Source organism: Populus alba, chromosome 1, assembly GCF_005239225.2.
Source record: "Populus alba chromosome 1, ASM523922v2, whole genome shotgun sequence".
Taxonomy (NCBI): domain Eukaryota; kingdom Viridiplantae; phylum Streptophyta; class Magnoliopsida; order Malpighiales; family Salicaceae; genus Populus; species Populus alba.
The window spans coordinates 54371451-54396255 of NC_133284.1; the positions used below are offsets into that span (position 1 = coordinate 54371451).

General features: G+C 30.8%; 1 protein-coding gene and 1 long non-coding RNA gene across 2 annotated transcripts; both read right to left on the reverse strand.

Moving 5' to 3' along the window:
- Positions 1-12754: 12754 nt before the first annotated feature.
- On the reverse strand, positions 12755-14775 carry LOC140955420 (uncharacterized). Its single transcript, XR_012169427.1, has 2 exons — positions 14038-14775; positions 12755-13352 (listed from the first exon to the last, which is right to left on the reverse strand). It is a non-coding gene; the product is annotated as an uncharacterized lncRNA (long non-coding RNA).
- Positions 14776-16135: 1360 nt separating this feature from the next.
- Positions 16136-21223, reverse strand: LOC118037699 (cuscuta receptor 1-like). Its single transcript, XM_073407851.1, has 9 exons — positions 20860-21223; positions 20111-20179; positions 19872-20018; positions 19647-19787; positions 19359-19421; positions 19135-19275; positions 18444-18593; positions 18206-18355; positions 16136-18113 (listed from the first exon to the last, which is right to left on the reverse strand). Exons 1-9 carry the CDS (start codon positions 21221-21223, stop codon positions 16357-16359), a joined length of 2982 nt encoding a protein of 993 aa, XP_073263952.1. The 3' UTR covers positions 16136-16356.
- Between the last annotated feature and the right edge of the window lie 3582 nt (positions 21224-24805).

The window sequence follows — 24805 nt, forward strand, 5'->3', positions numbered from 1 at the left end:
AGAAATTCAGCTGAATTTTTTCATTGGATTCTTAATTGGGTCGGTTATGTCTTTTTTTTTTAAAATAAAAATAAAAATCTTGTACTTCTTAAAACCTTGAATTGACAAGGTCTTGGACTCTTGGGTATATCTACTAGAGTTGTCAAGGTTTGATATCAATGGTGATGGCAATGTGAAAGAGCTAGAGTGAATATCGAATTATGGAGTTCTTGGGTAATATGAACATGAATTATATTAATAGATTACATTAATATGACAACTAGTATTGATTTTGTTCCTCCCAATTTTGAATATATACTTATATTCATGATTAATAAAATATCTTTGTTAGTTATGCTATAAAATATTTAGCGATGTCACAGTTAACTCTCTTTTTTAATTTTTAATTTTTGAACTATAAAATATAGATAAATTTAAAATAAATATTTTTTTACAATAATCTTTCTAATTTACTCCTGTTCAAGATGAGGCAGTTCCCATTTGAGGTGGTTCTTCGTATCCTTCATCCACCAGACTCCACAAATCTGGTGAGATAAAGATTGTCTCCATTGGAGAACTTCAATAATCATAATGCTTGTTATTTATTTTTTTTGTTTCTGTATATATATAAAAAAAAATTAAAAAAATATATATTTAAAAGAAAACAAAAAATATATAGCAGTGAAAACAAGATGCCGAAATACCTAGAAAATAGTTAAAAACTGGTTGAGAAAGTTAAAAAATACAAAGATTAAAATTTGATAGCATATTTGTTTATTGATGAGAGTCCTATTAACAAAAAAAATTAATTTAAGGAAGAAAAATTTAATTTATTTTTAGTTAATTTTTTACTTTTAAAAAAGCATGATAAGTTTTTTTATTATTATTAACACCACTGGTCGCTTCTTTGAATATACATTAGTGTTGATGGATGAAAATTTAAGTGGACGGAATTTTAGGATTTCTAGAATTTGAGGACCCATGCCGTGGAAGAAACTGCATGATGGAAATGTTTTCTCGGACCCAACTTATGGAAAAAATGCATGATGCCACCATCCAACGGACCCATCTCGTGGAAAAAAGGAGCAGGACGGCAGTGTACTCGACAGGGCTTTATTCTTCAACCTCTCGTATAATACAGAACTGTGTAAAATTTATATTTTTTTAATTTAATGATGGGAGTTTATATTAAATATTTTTTTTCTTTAAATTCATGAAAAAATAAATTAATGTTTTTTTACCTTAAAAAAAAAACATGATAATAATTATTTTTATTTTTATTTTTTCAACACCATTGATCACTTCTTTGAACATACATTATTGTTGATGAATGAGAATTTAAGTGGATAGAATTTTAGGATTTCTAGAAAAAAAATAATTATCTCAAATTTTATCATATTTTCTGTTTTTATTTTTATTAATTTGGCTTTTCTTTCCTACTTTTTAATATTTTTTGGATGAGAATGAAATATTTTATATAAACTTTAAAAACAACACTAAGATTGATTCATGTATATTTGTGTTACTATTATTTATATAAATGGATGAAGCATGAAAATTATAGAAGGTGATTGTTACAAACTAAACTCTGAAGATGAAATTGTGAAATCTCTAGGAGCAAGCTAAAAATTTAACAAAATCTGACCAAGTCGTTTTAGAAGCCAAGAAAAAACATAAAAATAATGGAATCACATCAACATCACTAGCATTATAACCCTTTCAAAAATTTAACAAAATAATGGAATCACATCAACTAAAAATTCAAGATGCAATTGAGAAATCTGAAGGAGAAAACTAAGAATCTACCAAAATCTGACCAAGTCGTTTCACAGGTGGCTTCAAGATAAAATAAAAGGAATCACATCAACATCAGTAGTGGTTTCAATCAAACACCTCAGAGGCAGGTAATTTCCCACAGCAATAAAAGAACTATCTCACCCAATAATTTAAGTTATTAGGTGAGGTCATAGGATATGATTTATATTATTCTCTAACACACCCCTTCAAGTAAAAGCTCTTTGGGCTTGAAACTTGCACAGACCCATATTATCTTGTGTTTAATTTTTATCAAATAAATAGGGATAGTGAGATTCAAACTCTTGACCATTTTGTCATCAAAGCTCTGATATCATGTCAAAGAATCATCTCAACCTAATAGCTTAAGTTATTAGGTAAGGTCTTAAGATATGAGTTATATTATTCTCTAACACATAAAGAAATTGCTTTTTACATCCTCAGCATGGTTGTTCTTCCTCTATTTGTATTTTTAAAAACTAAAAAAATATCTGAATAAAAATATAATACAAAGAAATTGTTTCTAGAATTGTATATTTTTAAAATAAAAAACATATAAAAACATATTTTCTTTATCTTTACTATTTTTTTATTTTATATCACGATAATCAAATGTTGCCTAATTAAAAGAGCACCAAATCATGATAAAAATTGCTCCCTTTTTAATCTAGTTTTTTTTTTGTTGAATTGATAATTTTGATAAATAACACATTTATTTTAGTTAAAAAAAAAAAACTTATTAGTAGAGAGGCATTGGAGCTGGTTTTAATTACTTCAATAAATAACACACTAATTTACTTTTTGATTGATAGGAAATGGCAGCTGGTTCTTAATATTCTTGCTGATAGCCTTGCAAGAGTAATGAGTGTGTTTTTTCTTTACATTCCTTTTTTTTTTTTTTTGTGTATTATTTTTATTTACTGGTTTCTTGTGAAGAAATTGAAACCTCAATCGCTTCAATATATTTTAAACATTTCCATTAATTAATCGGTGGTTGCATTCTTCTTCTTTTTTTTATTTTCTCTTATGATAATTGAGAACTATATTAAAATATTAAAATTAAGGCATGATTTTCTAGACGTGATTTCCATAAAGATAGTAGGGAGGGCTTTGTATCAATCATCTTCATGGAAAGTGAGTTGGCCAACGTTAACTTTTTATTCATGTTTTTCCACAAAAGACTTTGACTTAAGGTCAAGTTTACTTTAGTCAATAAAAATGCCAACATAGCTGGCTAGCATGATGGAAAAATCCAGACCCATATACAATATATGATTTTATAATAATTTCATGCGATAATAACATGAAGGATTTTTTTCAATCAAATAAAAAAATTTATTTATTTATCAAAAAATTATTATGAATTTAATATTTTCAATATGTATTTTGAAATGCAATATGTATTTAGAATTTAATATTAATAATTATATCTTCCTAACACAAGTTTACTTTAGTCAATAAAAACTGGTACACCTTTTGTTTTTTCATCCCTCCCCCTCCCTTTTGATCTTTTTTCTTCTTTTTTCGGCTTTGTCATTCTTTCTTTCTATTTCTATCCTCCATCTCTCAATCCATCAAAATTCATATTACATAGCAATTATAATAAAGCATTTAATTACATTTCCACCTACCCATATCATATCATGGAAAAAATGCAGATGGCATTAATAGTCTCACATACCCATCTTACATGGCAAAATAGTTGGCTAGCATTAACCTTTCATTCAATATTTTTCCACAAAAGACTTTGACTTGGAGTCAACTTTTCACTTCATTACACTTTTATGGAATTCAATTTTATTTAACTAAAATCCAGTTCAGCTTGACTGCATGTTCATCCATGATGTAGCCCGATCAAATGGATTCACTCAATTGTCTCTGTAGGTTTACATACCTTATTTTTCAGGCATGAAGAGATATAATTATCAAAATTGTATATTTTAATACTATAATTCAAAAAATTATTTTCCTTCTTTCTATATATTTTATTTATTTATGTTATCAAAACCCTGAAATATCTAAGATTTTCATTCGAAATTCTTTCGGAAACCAATTTCATTTTTACCGAAATCATTTTTTTTCTCGCACTTGAGAAATTCAGCTGAATTTTTTCATTGGATTCTTAATTGGGTCGGTTATGTCTTTTTTTTTTAAAATAAAAATAAAAATCTTGTACTTCTTAAAACCTTGAATTGACAAGGTCTTGGACTCTTGGACATCTACTAGAGCTGTCAAGGTTTGATATCAATGGTGATGGCAATGTGAAAGAGCTAGAGTGAATATCGAATTATGGAGTTCTTGGGTAATATGAACATGAATTATATTAATAGATTACATTAATATGACAACTAGTATTGATTTTGTTCCTCCCAATTTTGAATACTTATATTCATCAAATGATTAATAAAATATCTTTGTTAGTTATGCTATAAAATATTTAGCGATGTCACAGTTAACTGTTTTTAGATGAGTTTAGATTGATTTTTTTTTAATTTTTAATTTTTGAACTATAGAATATAGATAAATTTAAAATAAATATTTTTTTACAATAATCTTTCTAATTTACTCCTGTTCAAGATGAGGCAGTTCCCATTTGAGGTGGTTCTTCGTATCCTTCATCCACCAGACTCCACAAATCTGGTGAGATAAAGATTGTCTCCATTGGAGAACTTCAATAATCATAATGCTTGTTATCTATTTTTTTTGTTTCTGTATATATATAAAAAAAAATTAAAAAATATATATTTAAAAGAAAACAAAAAAATATATAGCAGTTAAAAACAAGATGCCGGAATGTCCAGAAAATAGTTAAAAACTGGTTGAGAAAATTAAAAAATACAAAGATTAAAATTTGATAGTATATTTTTTTTATTGATGAGAGTTCTATTAATAAAAAAAAAATTAATTTAAGGAAAAAAGGTCAAAATCAACATTCAAAATTTAATTTAAGGAAGAAAATTTTAATTTATTTTTAGTTAATTTTTTACTTTTAAAAAAGCATGATAAGTATTTTTTTTTTCTTAACACCACTGGTCGCTTCTTTGAATATACATTAGTGTTGATGGATGAAAATTTAAGTGGACGGAATTTTAGGATTTCTAGAATTTGAGGACCCATGCCGTGGAAGAAACTGCATGATGGAAATGTTATCTCGGACCCAACTTATGGAAAAAATGCATGATGGCAACATCCAACGGACCCATCTCGTGGAAAAAAAGAGCAGGACGGCAGTGTACTCGACAGGGCTTTATTCTTCAACCTCTCGTATAATACAGAAGAACTGTGTAAAATTTATATTTTTTTAATTTAATGATGGGAGTTTATATTAAATATTTTTTTCTTTAAATTCATGAAAAAATAAATTAATGTTTTTTTACCTTAAAAAAAAACATGATAATAATTATTTTTATTTTTATTTTTCAACACCATTGATCACTTCTTTGAATATACATTATTGTTGCTGAATGAGAATTTAAGTGGATAGAATTTTAGGATTTCTAGAAAAAAAATAATTATCTTAAATTTTATCATATTTTTCTGTTTTTATTTTTTATTAATTTGGCTTTTCTTTCCTACTTTTTAATATTTTTTGGATGAGAATGAAATATTTTATATAAACTTTAAAAACAACACTGAGATTGATTCATGTATATTTGTGTTACTATTATTTATATAAATGGATGAAGCATGAAAATTGTAGAAGGCGATTGTTACAAACTAAACTCTGAAGATGAAATTGTGAAATCTCTAGGAGCAAGCTAAAAATTTAACAAAATCTGACCAAGTCATTTTAGAAGCCAAGAAAAAACATAAAAATAATGGAATCACATCAACATCACTAGCATTATAACCCTTTCAAAAATTTAACAAAATAATGGAATCACATCAACTAAAAATTCAAGATGCAATTGAGAAATCTGAAGGAGAAAACTAAGAATCTACCAAAATCTGACCAAGTCGTTTCACAGGTGGCTTCAAGATAAAATAAAAGGAATCACATCAACATCAATAGTGGTTTCAATCAAACAGCTCAGAGGCAGGCAATTTCCCACGGCAATAAAAGAACTTTATCCATCCAATAATTTAAGCTATTAGGTGAGCTTCTAGAATATGATTTATATTATTCTCTAATATATCACTTCAAGTGAAAGCCCTTTAGGCTTGAAACTTGCACAGACTCATATTATCTTATGCTTAATTTTTATCAAATAAATAGAGATGATGAGATTCAAACTCGTGACTATTTGGTCATCAAGACTCTGATACCATGTCAAAGAAACATCTCAGCATAATAGCTTAAGCTATTAGGTAAGGTCCTAGGATATGAGTTATATTATTTTCTAACACATAGAGAAACTGCTTTTTACATCCTCAGCACGGTTGTTCTTCCTCTATTTGTATTTTTAAAAACTAAAAACATATCTAAATAAAAATATAATATAGAGAAAATGTTTCTAGAATTGCAAGAGTAATGAGTGTGTTTTTTCTTCACGTTCCTAGTTTTTTTTTTTTTGTATTATTTTTATTTACTGGTTTCTTGTGAAGAAATTGAAACCTCAATCGCTTCAATATATCTTAAAATTTTCCATTAATTAATCGGTGGTTGCATTCTTCTTCTTTTTTTTTTTTCTTATGATAATTGAGAACTATATTAAAATATTAAAATTAAGGCATGATTTTCTAGACGTGATTTCCATAAAGATAGTAGGGAGGGCTCTGTATCAATCATCTTCATGGAAAGTGAGCTGGCCAACGTTAACTTTTTATTCATGTTTTTCCACAAAAGACTTTGACTTGGGGTCAAGTTTTCTGTTAATCGACTTGGGGTCAATTTTTCCACAAAAGGCGTGATTTCAATTTTTTTTTACAATGTTAGCAAAATCACTTTAATTATTCTTTCAATATTCCCGTACGTGTGATTCACTGCTTGGTGATTCTAAAGTCACCTATTTAAACTTTAGTACGTTAGACAACTAAATTTACTCTTTCACTCGGTATTTATTATATATTCAATTCGTTTATAAAATAATGATGTAGAGTTAACCCATAGAACGGGTTGTTTTAGATGGCGATTGTTACAAACTAAAATTTCAAGACGAAATTGAGAAATTTGAAGGAGCAAACTAAGAATTTACCAAAATCTGAGCAAGTGGTTTCTAGATAAAATAAAGGAATCACATCAACATCACTAGTGGTTTCTAGATAAGCATAACCCATAGAACGGGTTGTTCTTCTACTTATCAGATTCATTTATATCATAAAATAAATTATAACAAGAATGAAATGAAATTGGATTTGAAAATTCTCCAAAACTTGGCAACGCATGATGTGTAACAGACCCATAGAACGGGAGTGAGTTACAAATGACCCATAACTCTTGCCAACAATTTTAGTCTCGAGAAGGTACGGAGATTTTCCATGGATTCGACCTTGATGATTGTACATAAAATTTGCTTCTAACATGGTTCCAAATATGGCATCTTTCTGATTAATGAACAGGGCATCTATTGATACTACATATGAACGAACACTTCAATTTGTTGGTAAAAGGAAAGATATTGTACAACTATTGTAATATGTATTTCTTTCTATTATGTTTACTGTTTTCCTATTGTATTTGCTGAGATTGAGGCAATCACAGTTATTGTGATTGACCTTCTTAGAATAGATTATTTGCTTCCCTAGAATAGATTTTGCAACTTGTATAAATCACATGTATTACAGCCTTCTTAATATATACAATACACTACAGAGTTTATAATTCTTTCATGGTATCAAAGCACCAATATTGGTGAACCTATTCACACCTTCCGCCACCACCAAAATTCAACCAACACAAAACATAAACATGGATGACAACACATCCAACTCACTCACCTTGCATGGTTCAGACTCACAAGGGCTTCTTCTTGTTTCCAAGCCTTTTAAAGGACACAATTATGGTCAAGGTATCCGCTCAATGCGTATTGCCTTGAGTGCCAAAAATAAATTGGGGTTCATTGACGGAACCATCACACCTCCAGCAAGCACCGATACCAAATTTGTTGTTTGGCAAAGATGCAACGACATGGTGCTGTCATGGATTTTACAGTCACTAAATCCTGATATTGCAAGCAGTGTGCTTTATTACACTAGTGCATCTATGGTATGTAATGACCTCAAGGATCGATTCTCACAAAACAATGTGATTAGTACTTAAAAGTGCATGTTTATCAAGGGTTTATATCATCATTTTGCACTTAAAGTATCAATAACTCCTTAACTAAAGCATGTTTTATAATAACAAGTCTAATATTATAAATTACCCTAATATATGGTAAATATTCATCTTAAATGCAGGCATATCACATAAATCAAAGGATTGATTGATGAATTCAACTACTGAAATTTTGAAGATAAAGAAGGGTGAAGCTTATAAAAGAGACGTTGGTGCAGTCCAAACTGGAACACTGTTCGGTAATTGGGTCATATCTCGAGTTCTAGATATCCAAATGATCTGAAATTTTTACAGAGATTTAATAAGACATAGGCCTACAACTTTCATTTGGACATCAAGATCTAAGAAGGCCGTTTTCAAGTCCAAATTATAGCAACAACGGAGAAGTCCGAATCTGTCCTGCAGCCCAACACTGTTCAGTGTTCAGCCCATATCTTGAGTTCTAGAAGTCCCAATGACCTCATCTTTTTTTTCCTGGAAAGCTAAGAGAGTTTCCTAGAACTTTAATTTGGACATCTGGACCCAGTTATGATGCTAGCATTTTCTTTTTATTTAGACAAGATGATAAGGATTTTCACTAAGTCAAAAGTTGGCCACCCACTCAACAATGAGTCATCAAAGCAATAATTCCGAATTTTGGCCTATAAAAGGAGGCATTTGCCATGTATTTAGGGGCTTGGTTGTTCAGATCAAGTTCATGCTCTTTATTTTCTCTCTTTATATTTTTGTAATTCTTAAGTTTTGCTTTCATTAATTTCTTGTTTATGCTTTTCATTTCCTTTCCTTTCTTTAGTTAACTTGTATTTTATTTATGTTCTTGTTTTATTTATTTATGTTTTTCTTCTTCATTATGTTTAGCTAAGTTTATTATGTCAAGGTGAAAAGGTTACACTAATGGTGTAAGAACAAGTATGGTGTAAACTCAACATGGACCTTAATGTTTAATATTAATATGTCTTATCTTTTTATCTTACTAATTCTTAATACCTTGCTTGTTAAATGGTTAATCTAAATTTGTGTTGTATAATACTTGGTACAACAAATGCTTGGCACTCTCATAACCCAACCGTATGGTATTACCTACACCTGGGGCTATGAAAGGTACTTGATTTGTTGTTAACATCAGTTAACATCATGAATTCCTGACAATATTTAAAAGTTTGGTGTTATGTAAATAAGATAATTAATATGATCATGTTAATAATTTATAATGAGCTATCAATGACAAATCATCCGAATGGAACCTCCTTCGTGTGTGGTTTCCAAATTGAGTAATAAGAGTTTATATTATACTTGTTTTAAATACCATTGGTGGATCCTCTAACCTTGACATTTATTTTTATCATTGTTTAATCCTTACATTAATCTTCCATCTCAAAGTTCTCATTAATTTCTTCCTCCTCTTCTTTTTATTGTTGTTATTATTTCTACTACTAATATTATTACTATTATTATTATTATTATTATTACTATTACTATTATTTACATTCTTGTTATATTTTATGTATGTTAAGTATGCTCTGTGTTTGATCAAGGATCCTGATATTGTTGATCTTGCCTTGTTCATTCGCATCAAAAATCTGTTTATATTATATATAATATATCTCTTTGATCTTTTCATAAACTCAGTATATAGGCTGGAAACATGTGACCCGATCTTTTAGATCATTCTCAGGTATAACAACGCCACGTATTGAGTATTATTATTATTATTATTAATTATTATTATTATTATTATTATTATTATTATTATTATTATTACTGTTATTGTTATTATTATTGTTGTTATTGTTGTGTTGTTATTTATAATTTATACAATTAACCTCTCTGTGGTTCGACCCCGGTCTTGCCGGGTTATTTATTACTTCGACACTCCTGCACTTGGGAGAAGACATCAATCTTTTGGTCGTGTCACAATGACTCTAGGATTTTCCAAATCCGTCAAGAAATCGCTGAGCATCGACAAGGTAACCTCACAATTTCAGAAAACTATACTAAACTCAAGGCTTTATGGAACAAATTAGATTCCTCCCATGAACCCATCATATGCACCTGCGAGGGTTCCAAAACACAAGCTTCAAGAGAAGAAAATGAGAGAGTCATGCAATTTCTAATGGGTCTTAATAAAGCTTACTCAACAGTGCGTGGGTCGATCCTCATGATGTCACCAATCCCAGACACATGCCATGTTCATGGATTAATCATCCAACACGAGCAACAAATGGATGTGGCAAATCGGCAGATCGAACCCCATGTTATGCAGACCAGTCGCTACATCAGAGGTGGTACAAGACTTGGGAATCAAATGAGAATAAAATCGCCTGGTGCTGGTAATGGAGAAGGGAAGCACGGTCCTTATCTGAAGAAGCAACTCAATTGTTCTTACTAGGGGTGTTCAAAAAAAACCGACCAACCGATTAAACCGAAGAAACCGAGAAAAAATTAACCGAAATAACCGAACCGATAGAAAAAACTGAATAAACCGATTAAAAAATAAAAAAAACCACCCGATCCGGTTAGGTATTTGGCCATCTAGTTTGCAGCTCACCAAAATCAAAGTTTTGAGAGAGGTCATTGTTCCGATGGATTGTAAGATGTTGTTATCAAGAGTATTGGAACTCAAATCTAAGTATTCCAAGTTCTTGAGATTAAGGAAGCCTGCCTACAATCAATTAAACAAGAAATTATGATCACGTAGAAGGAATTAATTATAAAGGAAATGAAAGAGCAAGAGTGATCAACCTTACCTTGGGTTGTAGGTATTTAGTCATTTAGACTGCAATCCTCCAATATCAATGTTTTAAGAGAGGTCATCGTTTTGATAGTTTGGAAGATGCTATTATTGAGAGTATTGTAACTCAAATCCAAGTATTCCAAGTTCTTGAGATCAAGGAAGCATGTCACGATCAATTAAACAAGAAATTATATTAGCGTAGAAGGAATTAAAATTAAAAATAATTCATTACTTATTAATCATGGTTAAAAAAACAAAAAAAAAACATCGGGTTAGTGTAGAAATTATATTCTCCAATTAATAAAAGGTTTTTTTATACATCTGACCCAAAAATAGAAATACACCAGGTGTGCCGTATAAATGTCCTGAGAATGCTAGCTTGGCTGAGTTCAACTATCCTTTCACAGTACCTGATCTCAATGGCCCAGTAACTGTTACTCGCCGGGTGAAGAACGTGGGGCTCCGGGCACATACACAGTCAAAGTCAAGGCACCACCTAAGGTTTCAGTGGTTGTTGAACCTTCAAGCTTGGAATTCAAGAAAGCCGGTGAAGAGAAGATTTTCAAGGTTACTTTTAAGCCTGTAGTGAATGGAATGCCGAAAGACTACACCTTTGGGCACCTTACGTGGTCAGATAGCAACGGCCACCGTGTCAAGAGTCCTCTTGTGGTGAAGCATGCGTAGATGTTCATTGTAGATGACAATTTCAGTACACACAACTGTGCTTTCATCTATAATCTTCCCTCTGATTCAATTCAATTTTTCTCACTCCATTACTTTTCTTGTTAATTTTCCCCTACCATGAATTAACAACATCCTAAAAGGAGTGGGGGGAGTATTGTTCACCTGCACACACTAATGGGCACAAAAGATTTTCTTTGCCCATGAGTTTTTTTTTTTTTTTCCCGTCCCTTTTCTTCTTCTTTTTCTTCTTTATTTTGCCTTTTAGAGGCTTAATTGAAGGTTCATTTAACTAAAATTATTAAAAAAAAAAAAAAAACTGAAAGATATAGAACCAAAATGAAACACGCGGATGAGATGGGTGATGTTTAAAACTTCTCGGTGAAATGTTTAACTTAGTTATCATACTTTTCAAATTATAAAAATTGATTCCCTCTTATTTTCAATGATTTAGAAAAAAAATCACTTTTGTTCCATAACATCATTTTATTTATTTATTTTAGTTCTAGGTTCGAGAGAGAAAAGAGAGTCATTGCATTCTAACGGTAGAAAGAAAATCATTATTGATATCGATTTCGACCATAAAAACAGTTAATTGTAGTGTCAGCGGGTTTTATTTAGTGAGAAGAGCTCCATTTAAGTGTTTTTTTTTTTTCACCTTCAAATTACCTACAAAAAATATTTGAGCTTGGAATTTTTGTTTTGGGTTTATTTCAAATTTTTGAACAGTCTTTTGGGTTTTTAAAGCCATAAATGAGTTTATCTAGATGTCTAGAATGTTTGGGTGTTTTTTAGGTGTTTTGTGTCAAAACAATTGATTGAAAAAGGAGCTTGTGAGGCCTAGCAATGTCTAGCTTTTTTTATTCTAATTTTTATTTTTTTTAATTGATACCTTTTTTAATATGCATTTTTTAAAATAATTTTTTGATTTATATTTAAATTAATACATATTCTCTTTGATTTTTTATTTTTTTTATTTAGCATTTTTTAAATAATGGTTATTTTTTTAATTATTTTGTATGCATTTAATTTTTGAAGATATTATTCCAATTCATTTATAAAAAATATTTTATGTTTTATATAAATGAAATTTATTTTTAAAAATAAAAATATATTTATTTTTTGATGATATTTTTAATATGTATAACCTTACATAATATTTTTTTCCTTTTATTTTATTAAACACAGTCAGGTCAAAGTCTCATGTTGTTAGGGTAAATATCTTCATCTACAAATCTCTCTTGATTTTTTGAATTTCATCTTTATTTATTATTAATGATTTTTTATTGAAATAGATGAATGTATAGACTTTTTAATTTATACTTTAAAAAATTATGTAAAAAAACACATCAGAAAAGCTTTTATATTTTTTTTATTGGAAAACAAATATCTCATCTGCGACAGAGCATTGGTTAACTAGCTAATACAAACTAGAGGAGATCCTTTAAGACCTAGTTATAAGACTCAGTCTGACGTGAAGGTCAACCTAATAACATCGATCTCACTGATGGCGAGGCTGCCATTGCCTTCATCATCTCCGCCAAGTAAGGACTCCTCCATCCCTTTCACTTGCTCCCTTTCTAAAAAATCTTATGCGTGCTCTTTATGCTTATTGAAACAGAAAACCTCCAGCATCAATTAGTCCTGGAAATACAGATTTGGGAGTGAATTCAAATCCAGCAATGGCCAAATTCTCATCAAGGGGGCCTAATTCCATTGAGCCAGCAATACTTCACGAAACTGCTCGAATCTGCTGCAAGGTTGCAACCAAACCTTGCAGCAGATCCTGGTTTGGTTGAACCTAAAATCTCGACATTCATTCAAGTTTTCCTGCTTGTTTTTCCACATTATGAATATAAATCCGACATTCATGTCTGTGGAAAAGCTGGAGTTGTTTCTGAATCTATTCCAGAAGGCTGCCTGCATCGTACTGGATTTAGCTGGAACCTGGAAGTGAAAGAGTGGACAAATCAGAAGCTGTTGGAGCATTCAATCTTTTCCTTTGAAGTAGTTTTCCTTGAGAAGGAACGATAAAAACATTGAAAAGTAACATTTTCCAGCCATTGATCTCATCAGCAGACAACAGCTCAAAGTCTCCCATTTGCCAAATTTTACGCAAGGAGATTTAGTCCAATTCTTCAACCTCTTTTAACATCTTGGTTTAAGGTTCAAATCTTAATTAGTTCAAGAATCTCTTAACATATTTTCTTAATTATCAAACCAAGTCTTTCATTTTCAACTTGAAGATGTGGATCAGCATTAACTAAACTAAATCAGAGCATTTGTGAATACAAATTCAATGGGAATTTAATATAGAATATCACAATTGAATAGATAAATCTCATATTTTTCTTGTAGTTAAAAAAGTTTTGACTAAGTCGAATTAGAATATAATTTAAGCTAAATTTTATAAAAATAAAAGAATAATGCTAATTGAGAAATTAGATTAATCAATGACCCGCGTAATCAAAAACTTATTATGGTCCAGTGATAGAAGCTTGAGACCAAGAGGTTTTCTCCCCTTATAGTTTTAAGTCCGAGCCATATGGTTACTAATATGATAACTACTAAAAGTTTATATGGTTATTAATTTCAGGACCCGTAGAATTAGTAAAGATGCACACAAACTGACCTGGATATGTGAGGATTGGTCCCAAAAGTCGAGCATTATTCTTGCATGGTTGATCTTTGTGCACGTGCAGGACTTCTGAACAAAGCTTGGGACTTGATCAAGAAGATGCCTGGAAAACGAGATGAAATTGTGTTGGGGTCATTGCTTGGTGCCTGTCAGAGGCGTAGAAATGCAGATGTTGGTGAAAGGGTCATTCAATTGTTTCCAGAGATGCAATTATCTCATCTAAGATATATGCAAATATGAGAAGGTGGGATGATTCTGCAAAGATGCGGAAGTGTGGTGTCTCTAAAACCCCTGGCTGTAGCTGGATTGACGTTGGAGCTCGTGCTCATGAATTTCATGCTGGTGGCAGCTTACATCATCATTCGGAGAACATATACCAATTGCTGAATGAGGAGATGAAGAGATAAGGTTACATTCCAAATATCGGTTGCATATAGAGGTGGAAAAGTTGAAAACTTGGTGGCCTCTTTCAGCCATTCAGCAGTGCATTCGGAGGGATTGTATCTTCTGGTTGATGACTACAGCCAAAATGTTGAATGATAAGTTGTGTTCTTAAGAGCTTGAGCAAGGATCTCTATCTTGCTGATAGAAATGTATAGTTTACCCTCGCATGAGTATGTTTCTGTAGAATGAAAATGTTTGTTGGATTGGTACATGCATTTGCTGTAAAATAATGCAAGTTCATTGCGGAAAGAATGCTAAAACTATATTTTTTTTTCTTTCAGAACTTAAGGAGGGAATATTGGTGGATTTTATAAAATGCACTTGACACCTTTTAAGTTTTTAAGGGATGCCATAAATCATCATTTTCAATAGTACTCAAAGCCATAATGTTGTTTAGTTTCTGAACAGACTTCACTTGGAATCTGACAAAACCCAATCTACGATTAGAACTTGTGAAGAAAATGCCTCATAATTAACGCGACTCCATATCTATTTGTCTTTCCCTAGTGGGACCTTGTAATTTCAATAGTTGATGTAAATGCAGTGTAAAATGTTTTTAGGCCTTGATTGTAGTTTCCGCTTGGAAACTAGTTTCTATAAAAAATAAATTTGTTAAAGGTGAATTATTTTATTTTTGTTTTAATTATTATTTTTTAAGTTTATCTAATATATATTAAACGTTAAATGTAATTATAATACAATATGGATGAGCCCTTAATTAGACCCATCCAAAGCTAGCATTTTCATCGGTTCCAATAACATGATATTTTGTTGACAATCTTAAGAATTGAGTTATATACATTTAAATGCAGTGTACTCCATATTGTACTTGTTATGATCCTTGTTAAATCTTAAGAATTGAGTTATATAGCATTAGGGAGACTTCATTACAATCCTTAGCAATGATTGTGGAGAAGTGAAAAATTAATAGCATTCCTAGTGAAGTCCCAAGTGTTCTTGAATCAAAGCTCCAGGTTAATTTGTTCTCTCAACATGCAGCCTTGTACAAGATTAATAAAGGAAAATATAGTGAAAGACTTCATTATATTTTCCTTTATTAATCTTGTACCAAGAAAACTGGAAAAAGGGCTGTGTTTTCCATGTTTGAAACCACTTTCTTGGAAAGTGGTTTTCTCGTAGTGTATCAAATATAGGAAAGTTGTTTATAGGAAAGTGGTTTTCATGAAACAAATAAGGCCAGTTTAGTTTTTTAATGCTCCCTTGTTTGCTTTCTGAACTTTCTTCTTGCTGTGGCAATTGCAGCTGGAAATATGATAAAGCTAAAGGACATGCTAAGAAGAGAAGAAATGCATTTTCATTTGTCAGTTGTTTTAAGCGAGTGGAAGTGGAGGTAATTAAAGATTCTAACAAGAGACTTAACTTTATTTTCATATATTCTTTCACCAGATATTTGTCATTTGTCAGTCTAATTGGGTCTGTTATTCTTGTAATTCTCATTTTCTAGTTTTTTTTTAGAGGGAGTTTAATTTTTTTTTTTTTTTTACCTTCAGGTGAAAGCTAATCATATCAAATACAAGGTTTTCTAGTATTCTGTACATCACTTTTGGAACATATTTTTTGAATAAATTTGAATTGATATTTGTGTTGTAATGTATTCCCTTTAATATTAAATATTTTTGGATATTCATGTTGTAAATTTGAATTGACCATCCGTAAATATCAAGTAATAATGTAATATACAAGGGAAGTAAAAACTCATGGAATTGAAAAGCCCTCGCTAGATAAAAACCCACAAAACCGAATGGAACTATATAAATTAATACAGCATCGCTTGAGCATGCCTTTAAACTTGTTTAAATCTTAAAACTAGAATACACAACGATGCACCAAGTCTTGGTACCATCAAGGCTATGAAAACCCAAACTTTGATAAAATGGGAAGGTTGTCCACTAGAAAATAATAGCAATTGTTGATGCTCACCTCAACAAAGTGAAACCATGCTCGTCGCCAATATGGATTTATATGCAAAACTGCACCTATCACCAGCAGCACCATGATGTATGCAACCCAAAAGGTCACATAGAAAACCTCTATATCCATGAAGCCACCATTATCTTCATTGTTCGTTGAAGTTGGTGTTGGTGATGGTGGCATAGTCGCACCACATATTTTGGGTAGCGGTTCTCCACAAAGAAAAGGGTTGTCTTTGTAGCAGCTCGCCTCAAACGTGGCAAATTGTGCAACTCTCGCAGGAGTCTTACCGGATAAATTATTGTGAGCCACACTAAAAACTTCTATAGAAAATAGTTCAGTAAGTCGAGGTGGGATTTCTCCATCCAGTTTGTTGTAAGAAAGATCCAAGCTCTCTATTTCCTTTAAGTTTGAAAATGTTTGTGGAATTGGTCCTGTCAAACTGTTGTGCGAAAGGTTCAATGCCTTGATCATACTGAGGTTTCCAATTTGAGGAGGAATCTTCCCGGTGAAATTGTTGCATGAGAAATCAATTCCTATGAAGTACCATATATTGTCGCCTCTATAAGAAAGGGATACATTCTTTGTTGTAAACTCGAAGGATTGTTGTGATGAGGACATAGAATCATAAGAATTGTATAACTGTGGGGAAGGATGAGTAGATATCATCCAAGAGAGGATGTTACCAGAAAGGTGATTATGAGAAAGATCAATCAAGGATAATTGGTCCAACCTTGATAATTGAATTGGGATTTCACCTTCAAGATTGTTATAACTCAAGAGTAGAAATCTCAAGTTAGATAGCCTGCCAATCCATTCTGGAATTGTACTAGTTAAATTATTATGGGAAAGATCCAATGCCACTATCTCAGCGGGGTCATAAAATTCCATTGTGATCGGTCCTTGCAACTTATTTCTAGACAAATAAACATATCTCAAATTTGAAGAAGTGTCGAATCTAGGTGGTAAACGACCGGAGAAATTGTTCCCTGATAAGTCCAAGAATTCAAGAGAAGACATATTCCCTATCCCTTCAGAGATCTGCCCTTGCAAATTGTTGTTGGACAGGTCTAACACTTGCATCGAGCTAATGTTACCCAACGAAAAAGGAATGCTTCCACTGAAACCATTGTCAGACATAAGTAAAACTGCTAACCCTGGCAAACGAGCTCCAATTTCTGAAGGTATTTGGCCTTGGAAATGATTCATGGATATACTTAGGAATGACAAATTCACATGAGAATTCTTTGGCAACAAGAATGGACCCGAAAGAGAACAGTTTTCTAAATAAAGTTGATGTAGGTATGTGTTGTTCTCAATCAACCAATTTGGAAACTCTCCCTTTATTTGGATGTTTGTAAGATCCAAAGATTGTAGGCTGAACTGATGGTAGAAGAACTTGGGTAATGCTCCCGCATCTTGTCCACGACCTCTCAAATAGAGCAACTCTAACTGGAAGTTTGGGCTCAGATTATGATCATCTTTTTCTGCGAATATTTCATTACCCGACCCATCAAAATACTTGAGTTTTGAAAGGTTGTATAATGGGCTCAATGACATAGGAATCTTCAAGTTGTTGGAAGAGAGATCTAGTTGTTGAAGGGAAGTCAAGTTCGCCAGACACGGAGGCAAGAAACCATTAAGATCATTGTCACGCATATTCAGGTCTTGGAGATGATTTAAGTCACATAGGCCTGGTTACATTATAATATAGAGAAAATTAAAACTTTGAGTGTCTAATAGAAAATACATAACCTAGAGAGAGAATAAGAGTCATCAACCTTACCTTGAGCTGTAGGTATTTGGCCATCTAGTTTGCAGCTCTTCAAAATCAAAGTTTTGAGAGAGGTCATTGTTCCGATGGATTGTAAGATGTTGTTATCAAGAGTATTCGAACTCAAATCTAAGTATTCCAAGTTCTTGAGATTAAGAAAGCCTGCTACAATCAATTAAACAAGAAATTATAATCGCGTAGAAGGAATTAATTATAAAGGAAATTAAAGAGCAAGAGTAATCAACCTTACCTTGGGTTGTAGGTATTTGGCCATTTAGACTACAATCCTCCAATATCAATGTTTTAAGAGAGGTCAATGTTCTGATAGTTTGGAAGATGATATTATTGAGAGTATTGTAACTCAAATCCAAGTATTCTAAGTTCTTGAGATCAAGGAAGCCTGTCACGATTAATTAAACAAGAAATTATATTAGCGTAGAAGGAATTAAAATTAGAAATAATTCATTACTTATTAATCATGGCTAAAAAAACAAAAAACATCAGGTAAGTGTAGAAATTGTATTGTCCAATTAATATAAGGTTTTTTTATACATCTGGCCCAAAAATAGAAATACACCATTGTTAATTTATCCTCCTCCTAAAAATAGCACTCTCTATATATGAAGTTACCTTTTCATTAAAGAAATTATTGTTTTTTATGGTATCATTTTATTTACATTACACTGAAATACTGTTGAGAGAGGGGTGGGCAAAATTAAATTGAAATATTATTTATATTAAATGGATTGTAGAATTTTAAAATAATAAAGATTTCAATTGAGTTAATTTCTAAATTTAAGATTTAATTGTCTCTAAGACTTGTTTAGTAGGTTGCTAAAACATAAAAGATGAAATCTATAAAGACACCTAATTATAGCAGGTATAGAAAAAATAAAATGATGAATGATAAGTAATAGTGGAGTTGAAATTTGTTAATTTACCTTTAGAAAGAATAGTGCCATTAAGTTCTTGTAATGACAGATTTTTTAGAGAATGCAGTACTTCAAGGCTTTGAAGAAAGTGTTCATCTAGAGAACAACCGTCCAGATACAACTCTTCCAAGGAGCTCAAATTTTGCAACTCTGTTTGTTCAAAAGTAGCAAATTGTATTTTTCAATTAAACCCAAATATATGAACATCACTATATATAATTACTTACTCTCACCTAATATTCTTCCTCTAAAATCATTGCCTTCCAGGTAAAGTGTCGTGAGGTTTGGGAATGATCCTAATAAACGAAGAATACTCAAGTTAAAAATATTATAATTTCATCAAACCACTAATATGATATATTACACTATTATTTTTTTCATATTTTGTTTTTCTTTCCCTTGTTTAGAAAATGTCATATTTTTTAAAAATAAAAAGAAATTATAATGATTCTAATTGAGTTAATTTCCTAATTTGAATAGTCAATAAAAAGTAATAGTGGAGTTGAAATTTGTTGATTTACCTATAAAAGGTACAGTGCCATTGAGAGTTTGCAATGACAGTTGTTCTAGAGAAGACAGTGCTCCAAGGCTTTGAAGGGAGTGTTCATCTAGAGAACAACCTTCTAGATACAAACTTTTCAAGGAGCTCAAATTTTGCAACTCTGTTTGTTCAAAAGTAGCAAATTAAATTTTTTAATTAAACCCAAATATATAAACATCACTATATATGTACTATAAGTACTTACCGTCACCTAATATTCTTCCTCTAAAATCATTGGATTCCAAATAAAGTGTTGTGAGGTTTGGGAATGCTCCTAATGGTTGCAGTAACTGGAAGCTGCTTCCATAAGTTGTGATATTATCCAGCCATAGAGTTCTCAAGTTGCTTGGACCTGCAAGTTAGTTAGGGAAGAAACAAGAATAATTAATATCATCTTCATGATGCTACCAGCCAAGTAGGTAATGTGAATGTGTTACTAATTACCTCTTGAGGCTACCAATTTGTTAATATTGTTGCCGCTTAGATCCAAGTACTCCAAGCTACTCAAAGATTCTTGATATTTATATGAAATAAATTAATTAATACAATACTCATTAATTGTGTTTTTGGAAATTAAATGTAACAGATAATTGTGTTAATTAAATTTAATATTTATAAAAATAATAATATAAAAAAAAAAACTAACCTTTCAAATCTATTAACCCCTCCAGTCTATTATAACTTAAATATAGTACTTTAAGAGATGGAAGCCCCTCTATATACCATAGAATACTGTTATTGAAACAATTATATTCCAAGTCAAGGAGCTCCAAATTACTTAATTTCTGTAACTCATGACCACCTATATAAACAAATAAAAAATAAATTAATTAAGACTTCATGTAAAGAACATAAAAAAGATATCATTGGAGTAACTTAATTATTATTGATCAAGAGGCATGTAATTGATAAGGTGACTTTATGTAAAGAGGTTGAGGCGGTGAAAGTGAAAGAAAGAGCAGTAATGATGGCAGTGAAAGTAAGAGGAATAATTGTTACAGTGATGATGTCATGATTATAATATGTTGTGGTGGTATGATTATATTAATAATGTAAGGAATTAAACAACTCCTTTTTACTAAATATGCTTTCTATTGTCTTCCAAAATGATACTAATTAAACAACACTTTATTTGATTAATTCTAAAAAAATAAAACTAATATAAATATTTTGTAATACTTAAGAGAGCAAACCTTTGTTCTGAACCCAACCGGCTATACTATTATTCCACAAGGAGAGATAGTAGAGTTGTTGGAAAGGAAGGAACAATGAGGCATTGAAGTACCAATCTCCCATCTCCTGGTTCCTTACACCCCCAAGATAGAGTTCGGTGACTCGACCTGTACTGCTGTTGCAGACAATACTTTCCCGATCCCACTCACAGCAGTTGGGGTGGGCTATTCTCCAGGAGGAAAGGGAGGTGCCATTGGGATAGTTAAGAGAATCTTTGAGGTGCAACAGAGCGATCCTCTCTTCCTCCAAGCAGCCAAGAGCCACCCATCCTTGCAGGGAAACCGTTATCACTAACACCGTCAACACCTGAAGGAACAGCCCCATCTTAATATATATCAACTATTACAATATTAATTGTTGCAAATGGCAGCGAGGAGGTTCAGGCTTTTATAGAGGACTTCACGGACCCATGCCGTGCAAAAAACTGCATAGCTAGTTGTTTTAAAGAATTCCATATCTTAATGAAAACAATATATCTCAGTAATCTCAATATTTGTGCTTTTACCACGTAAGAGGTTATATTACTAACTCTTCAGCAACATTAAGTAAAAGAAATGTTCATCATTCTTATAGCACTCAACATTTTCCATTTTAATTTTAACAAAGTTCAATACGAATCTTTCCTGATTGATTTCATGCACTTTTTTTTTCCTACTAAACACCAGCTTTTTAATATAGTTTTCTTATAAACATTATTTTTTAAAAAAAAGTTTTTACAAACTAAAAGGTTGTTTGAGAAAAAAAATTGATACCATGTTTTTTTTTTTAATAATTTTTTTATTTAAAATATTTTTTATTTTTTTATTGTTATAATATATTGATGTTAAAAATGATTTTTTTTATTTTAATACATAATTCATAATATCTCAATTGATTCATTTAACATTTATCTTTAATATATATAATTTCTTTGTTTTTTTATAATACTTTTAATCTGAATATCTTTTAGGAAAAAATGCATGATGAAAATGTTCACTCGGACCCAACTTATGAAAAAAAAATGCATGATGACAGCATCCAACAGACCCATCTCGTGGGAAAAAAAAAAAGAAGCAGGATGGCACAGGACGGCAATGTCTCTTCATCCTGATTTTATGATAATTTAAGTGAATAGAATTTTAGGATTTTTAGAAGAATTAATTCTCTCAAATTTTGTCATATTTCCTGTTTTTTTATTATTATTATTACTTTGGCTTTCCTTTCTTACTTTTTATAATATGTTTTGGATGAAAATGAAATATTTTATATAAATTTTAAAAACAGGGTCCATTAATGGACAAATGGTTGATGGCAATGGTCTAACGGGCCCAACTCTTGTTAAAAGTGGAGAAAAAAATGCCAACATAGCTGGCTAGCATGATGGAAAAATCCAGACCCATATACAATATATGATTTTATAATAATTTCATGCGATAATAACATGAAGGATTTTTTTCAATCAAATAAAAAAATTTATTTATCTATCAAAAAATTATTATGAATTTAATATTTTCAATATGTATTTTGAAATATACCACATGAAATGTTTAAATATTTGCAATATGTATTTAGAATTTAATATTAGTAATTATATCTTCCTAACACAAGTTTACTTTAGTCAATAAAAACTGGTACACCTTTTGTTTTTTCATCCCTCCCCCTCCCTTTTGATCTTTCTTCTTCTTCTTTCGGCTTTGTCATTCTTTCTATCTTCCATCTCTCAATCCATCAAAATTCATATTACATAGCAATTATAATAAAGCATTTAATTACATTTCCACCGACCCATATCATATCATGGAAAAAATGCAGATGGCATTAATAGTCTCACATACCCATCTTACACGGCAAAATAATTGGCTAGCATTAACCTTTCATTCAATATTTTTCCACAAAAGACTTTGACTTGGGGTCAACTTTTCACTTCATTACTTTTATGGAATTCAATTTTATTTAACTAAAATCCAGTTCAGCTTGACTGCAGGTTCATCCATGATGTAGCCCGATCAAATGGATTCACTCAATTGTCTCTGTAGGTTTACATACCTTATTTTTTAGGCTTGAAGAGATATAATTATCAAAATTGTATATTTTAATACTATAATTCATAAAATTATTTTCCTTCTTTCTATATATTTTATTTATGTTATCCAAACCCTGAAATATCTAAGATTTTCATTTGAAATTCTTTCGGAAACCAATTTCATTTTTACCGAAATCATTTTTTTTCTCACACTTGAGAAATTCAGCTGAATTTTTTCATTGGATTCTTAATTGGGTCGGTTATGTCTTTTTTAAAAAATAAAAATAAAAATCTTGTACTTCTTAAAACCTTGAATTGACAAGGTCTTGGACTCTTGGGTATATCTACTAGAGCTGTCAAGGTTTGATATCAATGGTGATGGCAATGTGAAAGAGCTAGAGTGAATATCGAATTATGGAGTTCTTGGGTAATATGAACATGAATTATATTAATAGATTACATTAATATGACAACTAGTATTGATTTTGTTCCTCCCAATTTTGAATATATACTTATATTCATGATTAATAAAATATCTTTGTTAGTTATGCTATAAAATATTTAGCGATGTCACAGTTAACTCTCTTTTTTAATTTTTAATTTTTGAACTATAAAATATAGATAAATTTAAAATAAATATTTTTTTACAATAATCTTTCTAATTTACTCCTGTTCAAGATGAGGCAGTTCCCATTTGAGGTGGTTCTTCGTATCCTTCATCCACCAGACTCCACAAATCTGGTGAGATAAAGATTGTCTCCATTGGAGAACTTCAATAATCATAATGCTTGTTATTTATTTTTTTGTTTCTGTATATATATAAAAAAAAAATAAAAAAATATATATTTAAAAGAAAACAAAAAATATATAGCAGTGAAAACAAGATGCCGAAATACCTAGAAAATAGTTAAAAACTGGTTGAGAAAGTTAAAAAATACAAAGATTAAAATTTGATAGCATATTTGTTTATTGATGAGAGTCCTATTAACAAAAAAAATTAATTTAAGGAAGAAAAATTTAATTTATTTTTAGTTAATTTTTTACTTTTAAAAAAGCATGATAAGTTTTTTTTATTATTAACACCACTGGTCGCTTCTTTGAATATACATTAGTGTTGATGGATGAAAATTTAAGTGGACGGAATTTTAGGATTTCTAGAATTTGAGGACCCATGCCGTGGAAGAAACTGCATGATGGAAATGTTTTCTCGGACCCAACTTATGGAAAAAATGCATGATGCCACCATCCAACGGACCCATCTCGTGGAAAAAAGGAGCAGGACGGCAGTGTACTCGACAGGGCTTTATTCTTCAACCTCTCGTATAATACAGAAGAACTGTGTAAAATTCCACTGCATAGTTGTTTTAAAGAATTCCATATCTTAATGAAAACAATATATCTCAGTAATTTTTAAAGCATATCTTAATGAATAAATATATATCCACTTCATAGTCTCTTGTTTTTTTTCTTAATTTTTCATTAATTTGGCCAATATATATTAATAAGAGAAATCCTACTAATATTTATTTTTGTTTTTGCTGTGAATAAATTTAAATTTCCAACGTTGTTGTTGTTGTTGTCAATTTTTCCATCTAAACTGCGGTAAAGGTTGATCATCGATCACAAATGTTGATGTTTCGACACCTAATTCTTTAATTTCCATCACAAATTCAAATTTTAGTTGATGGAGATATTCGGAGAATGACTGAAAATAAATCAAATCAAACCAAAGCCGTGGAATTAGAAACCAAAAGATGGACCAAATTTGTCTTTATAGGGAGCCATTTTAGTGGTGGGGCAAAAACTTGATGGAGAGATAATTATTTATTCATCAAAACAATTATTTATTCCGGAGGAAAACCCAAACTCAATTTCATTTGATCAAAGTCACATCTTCAAAGAAA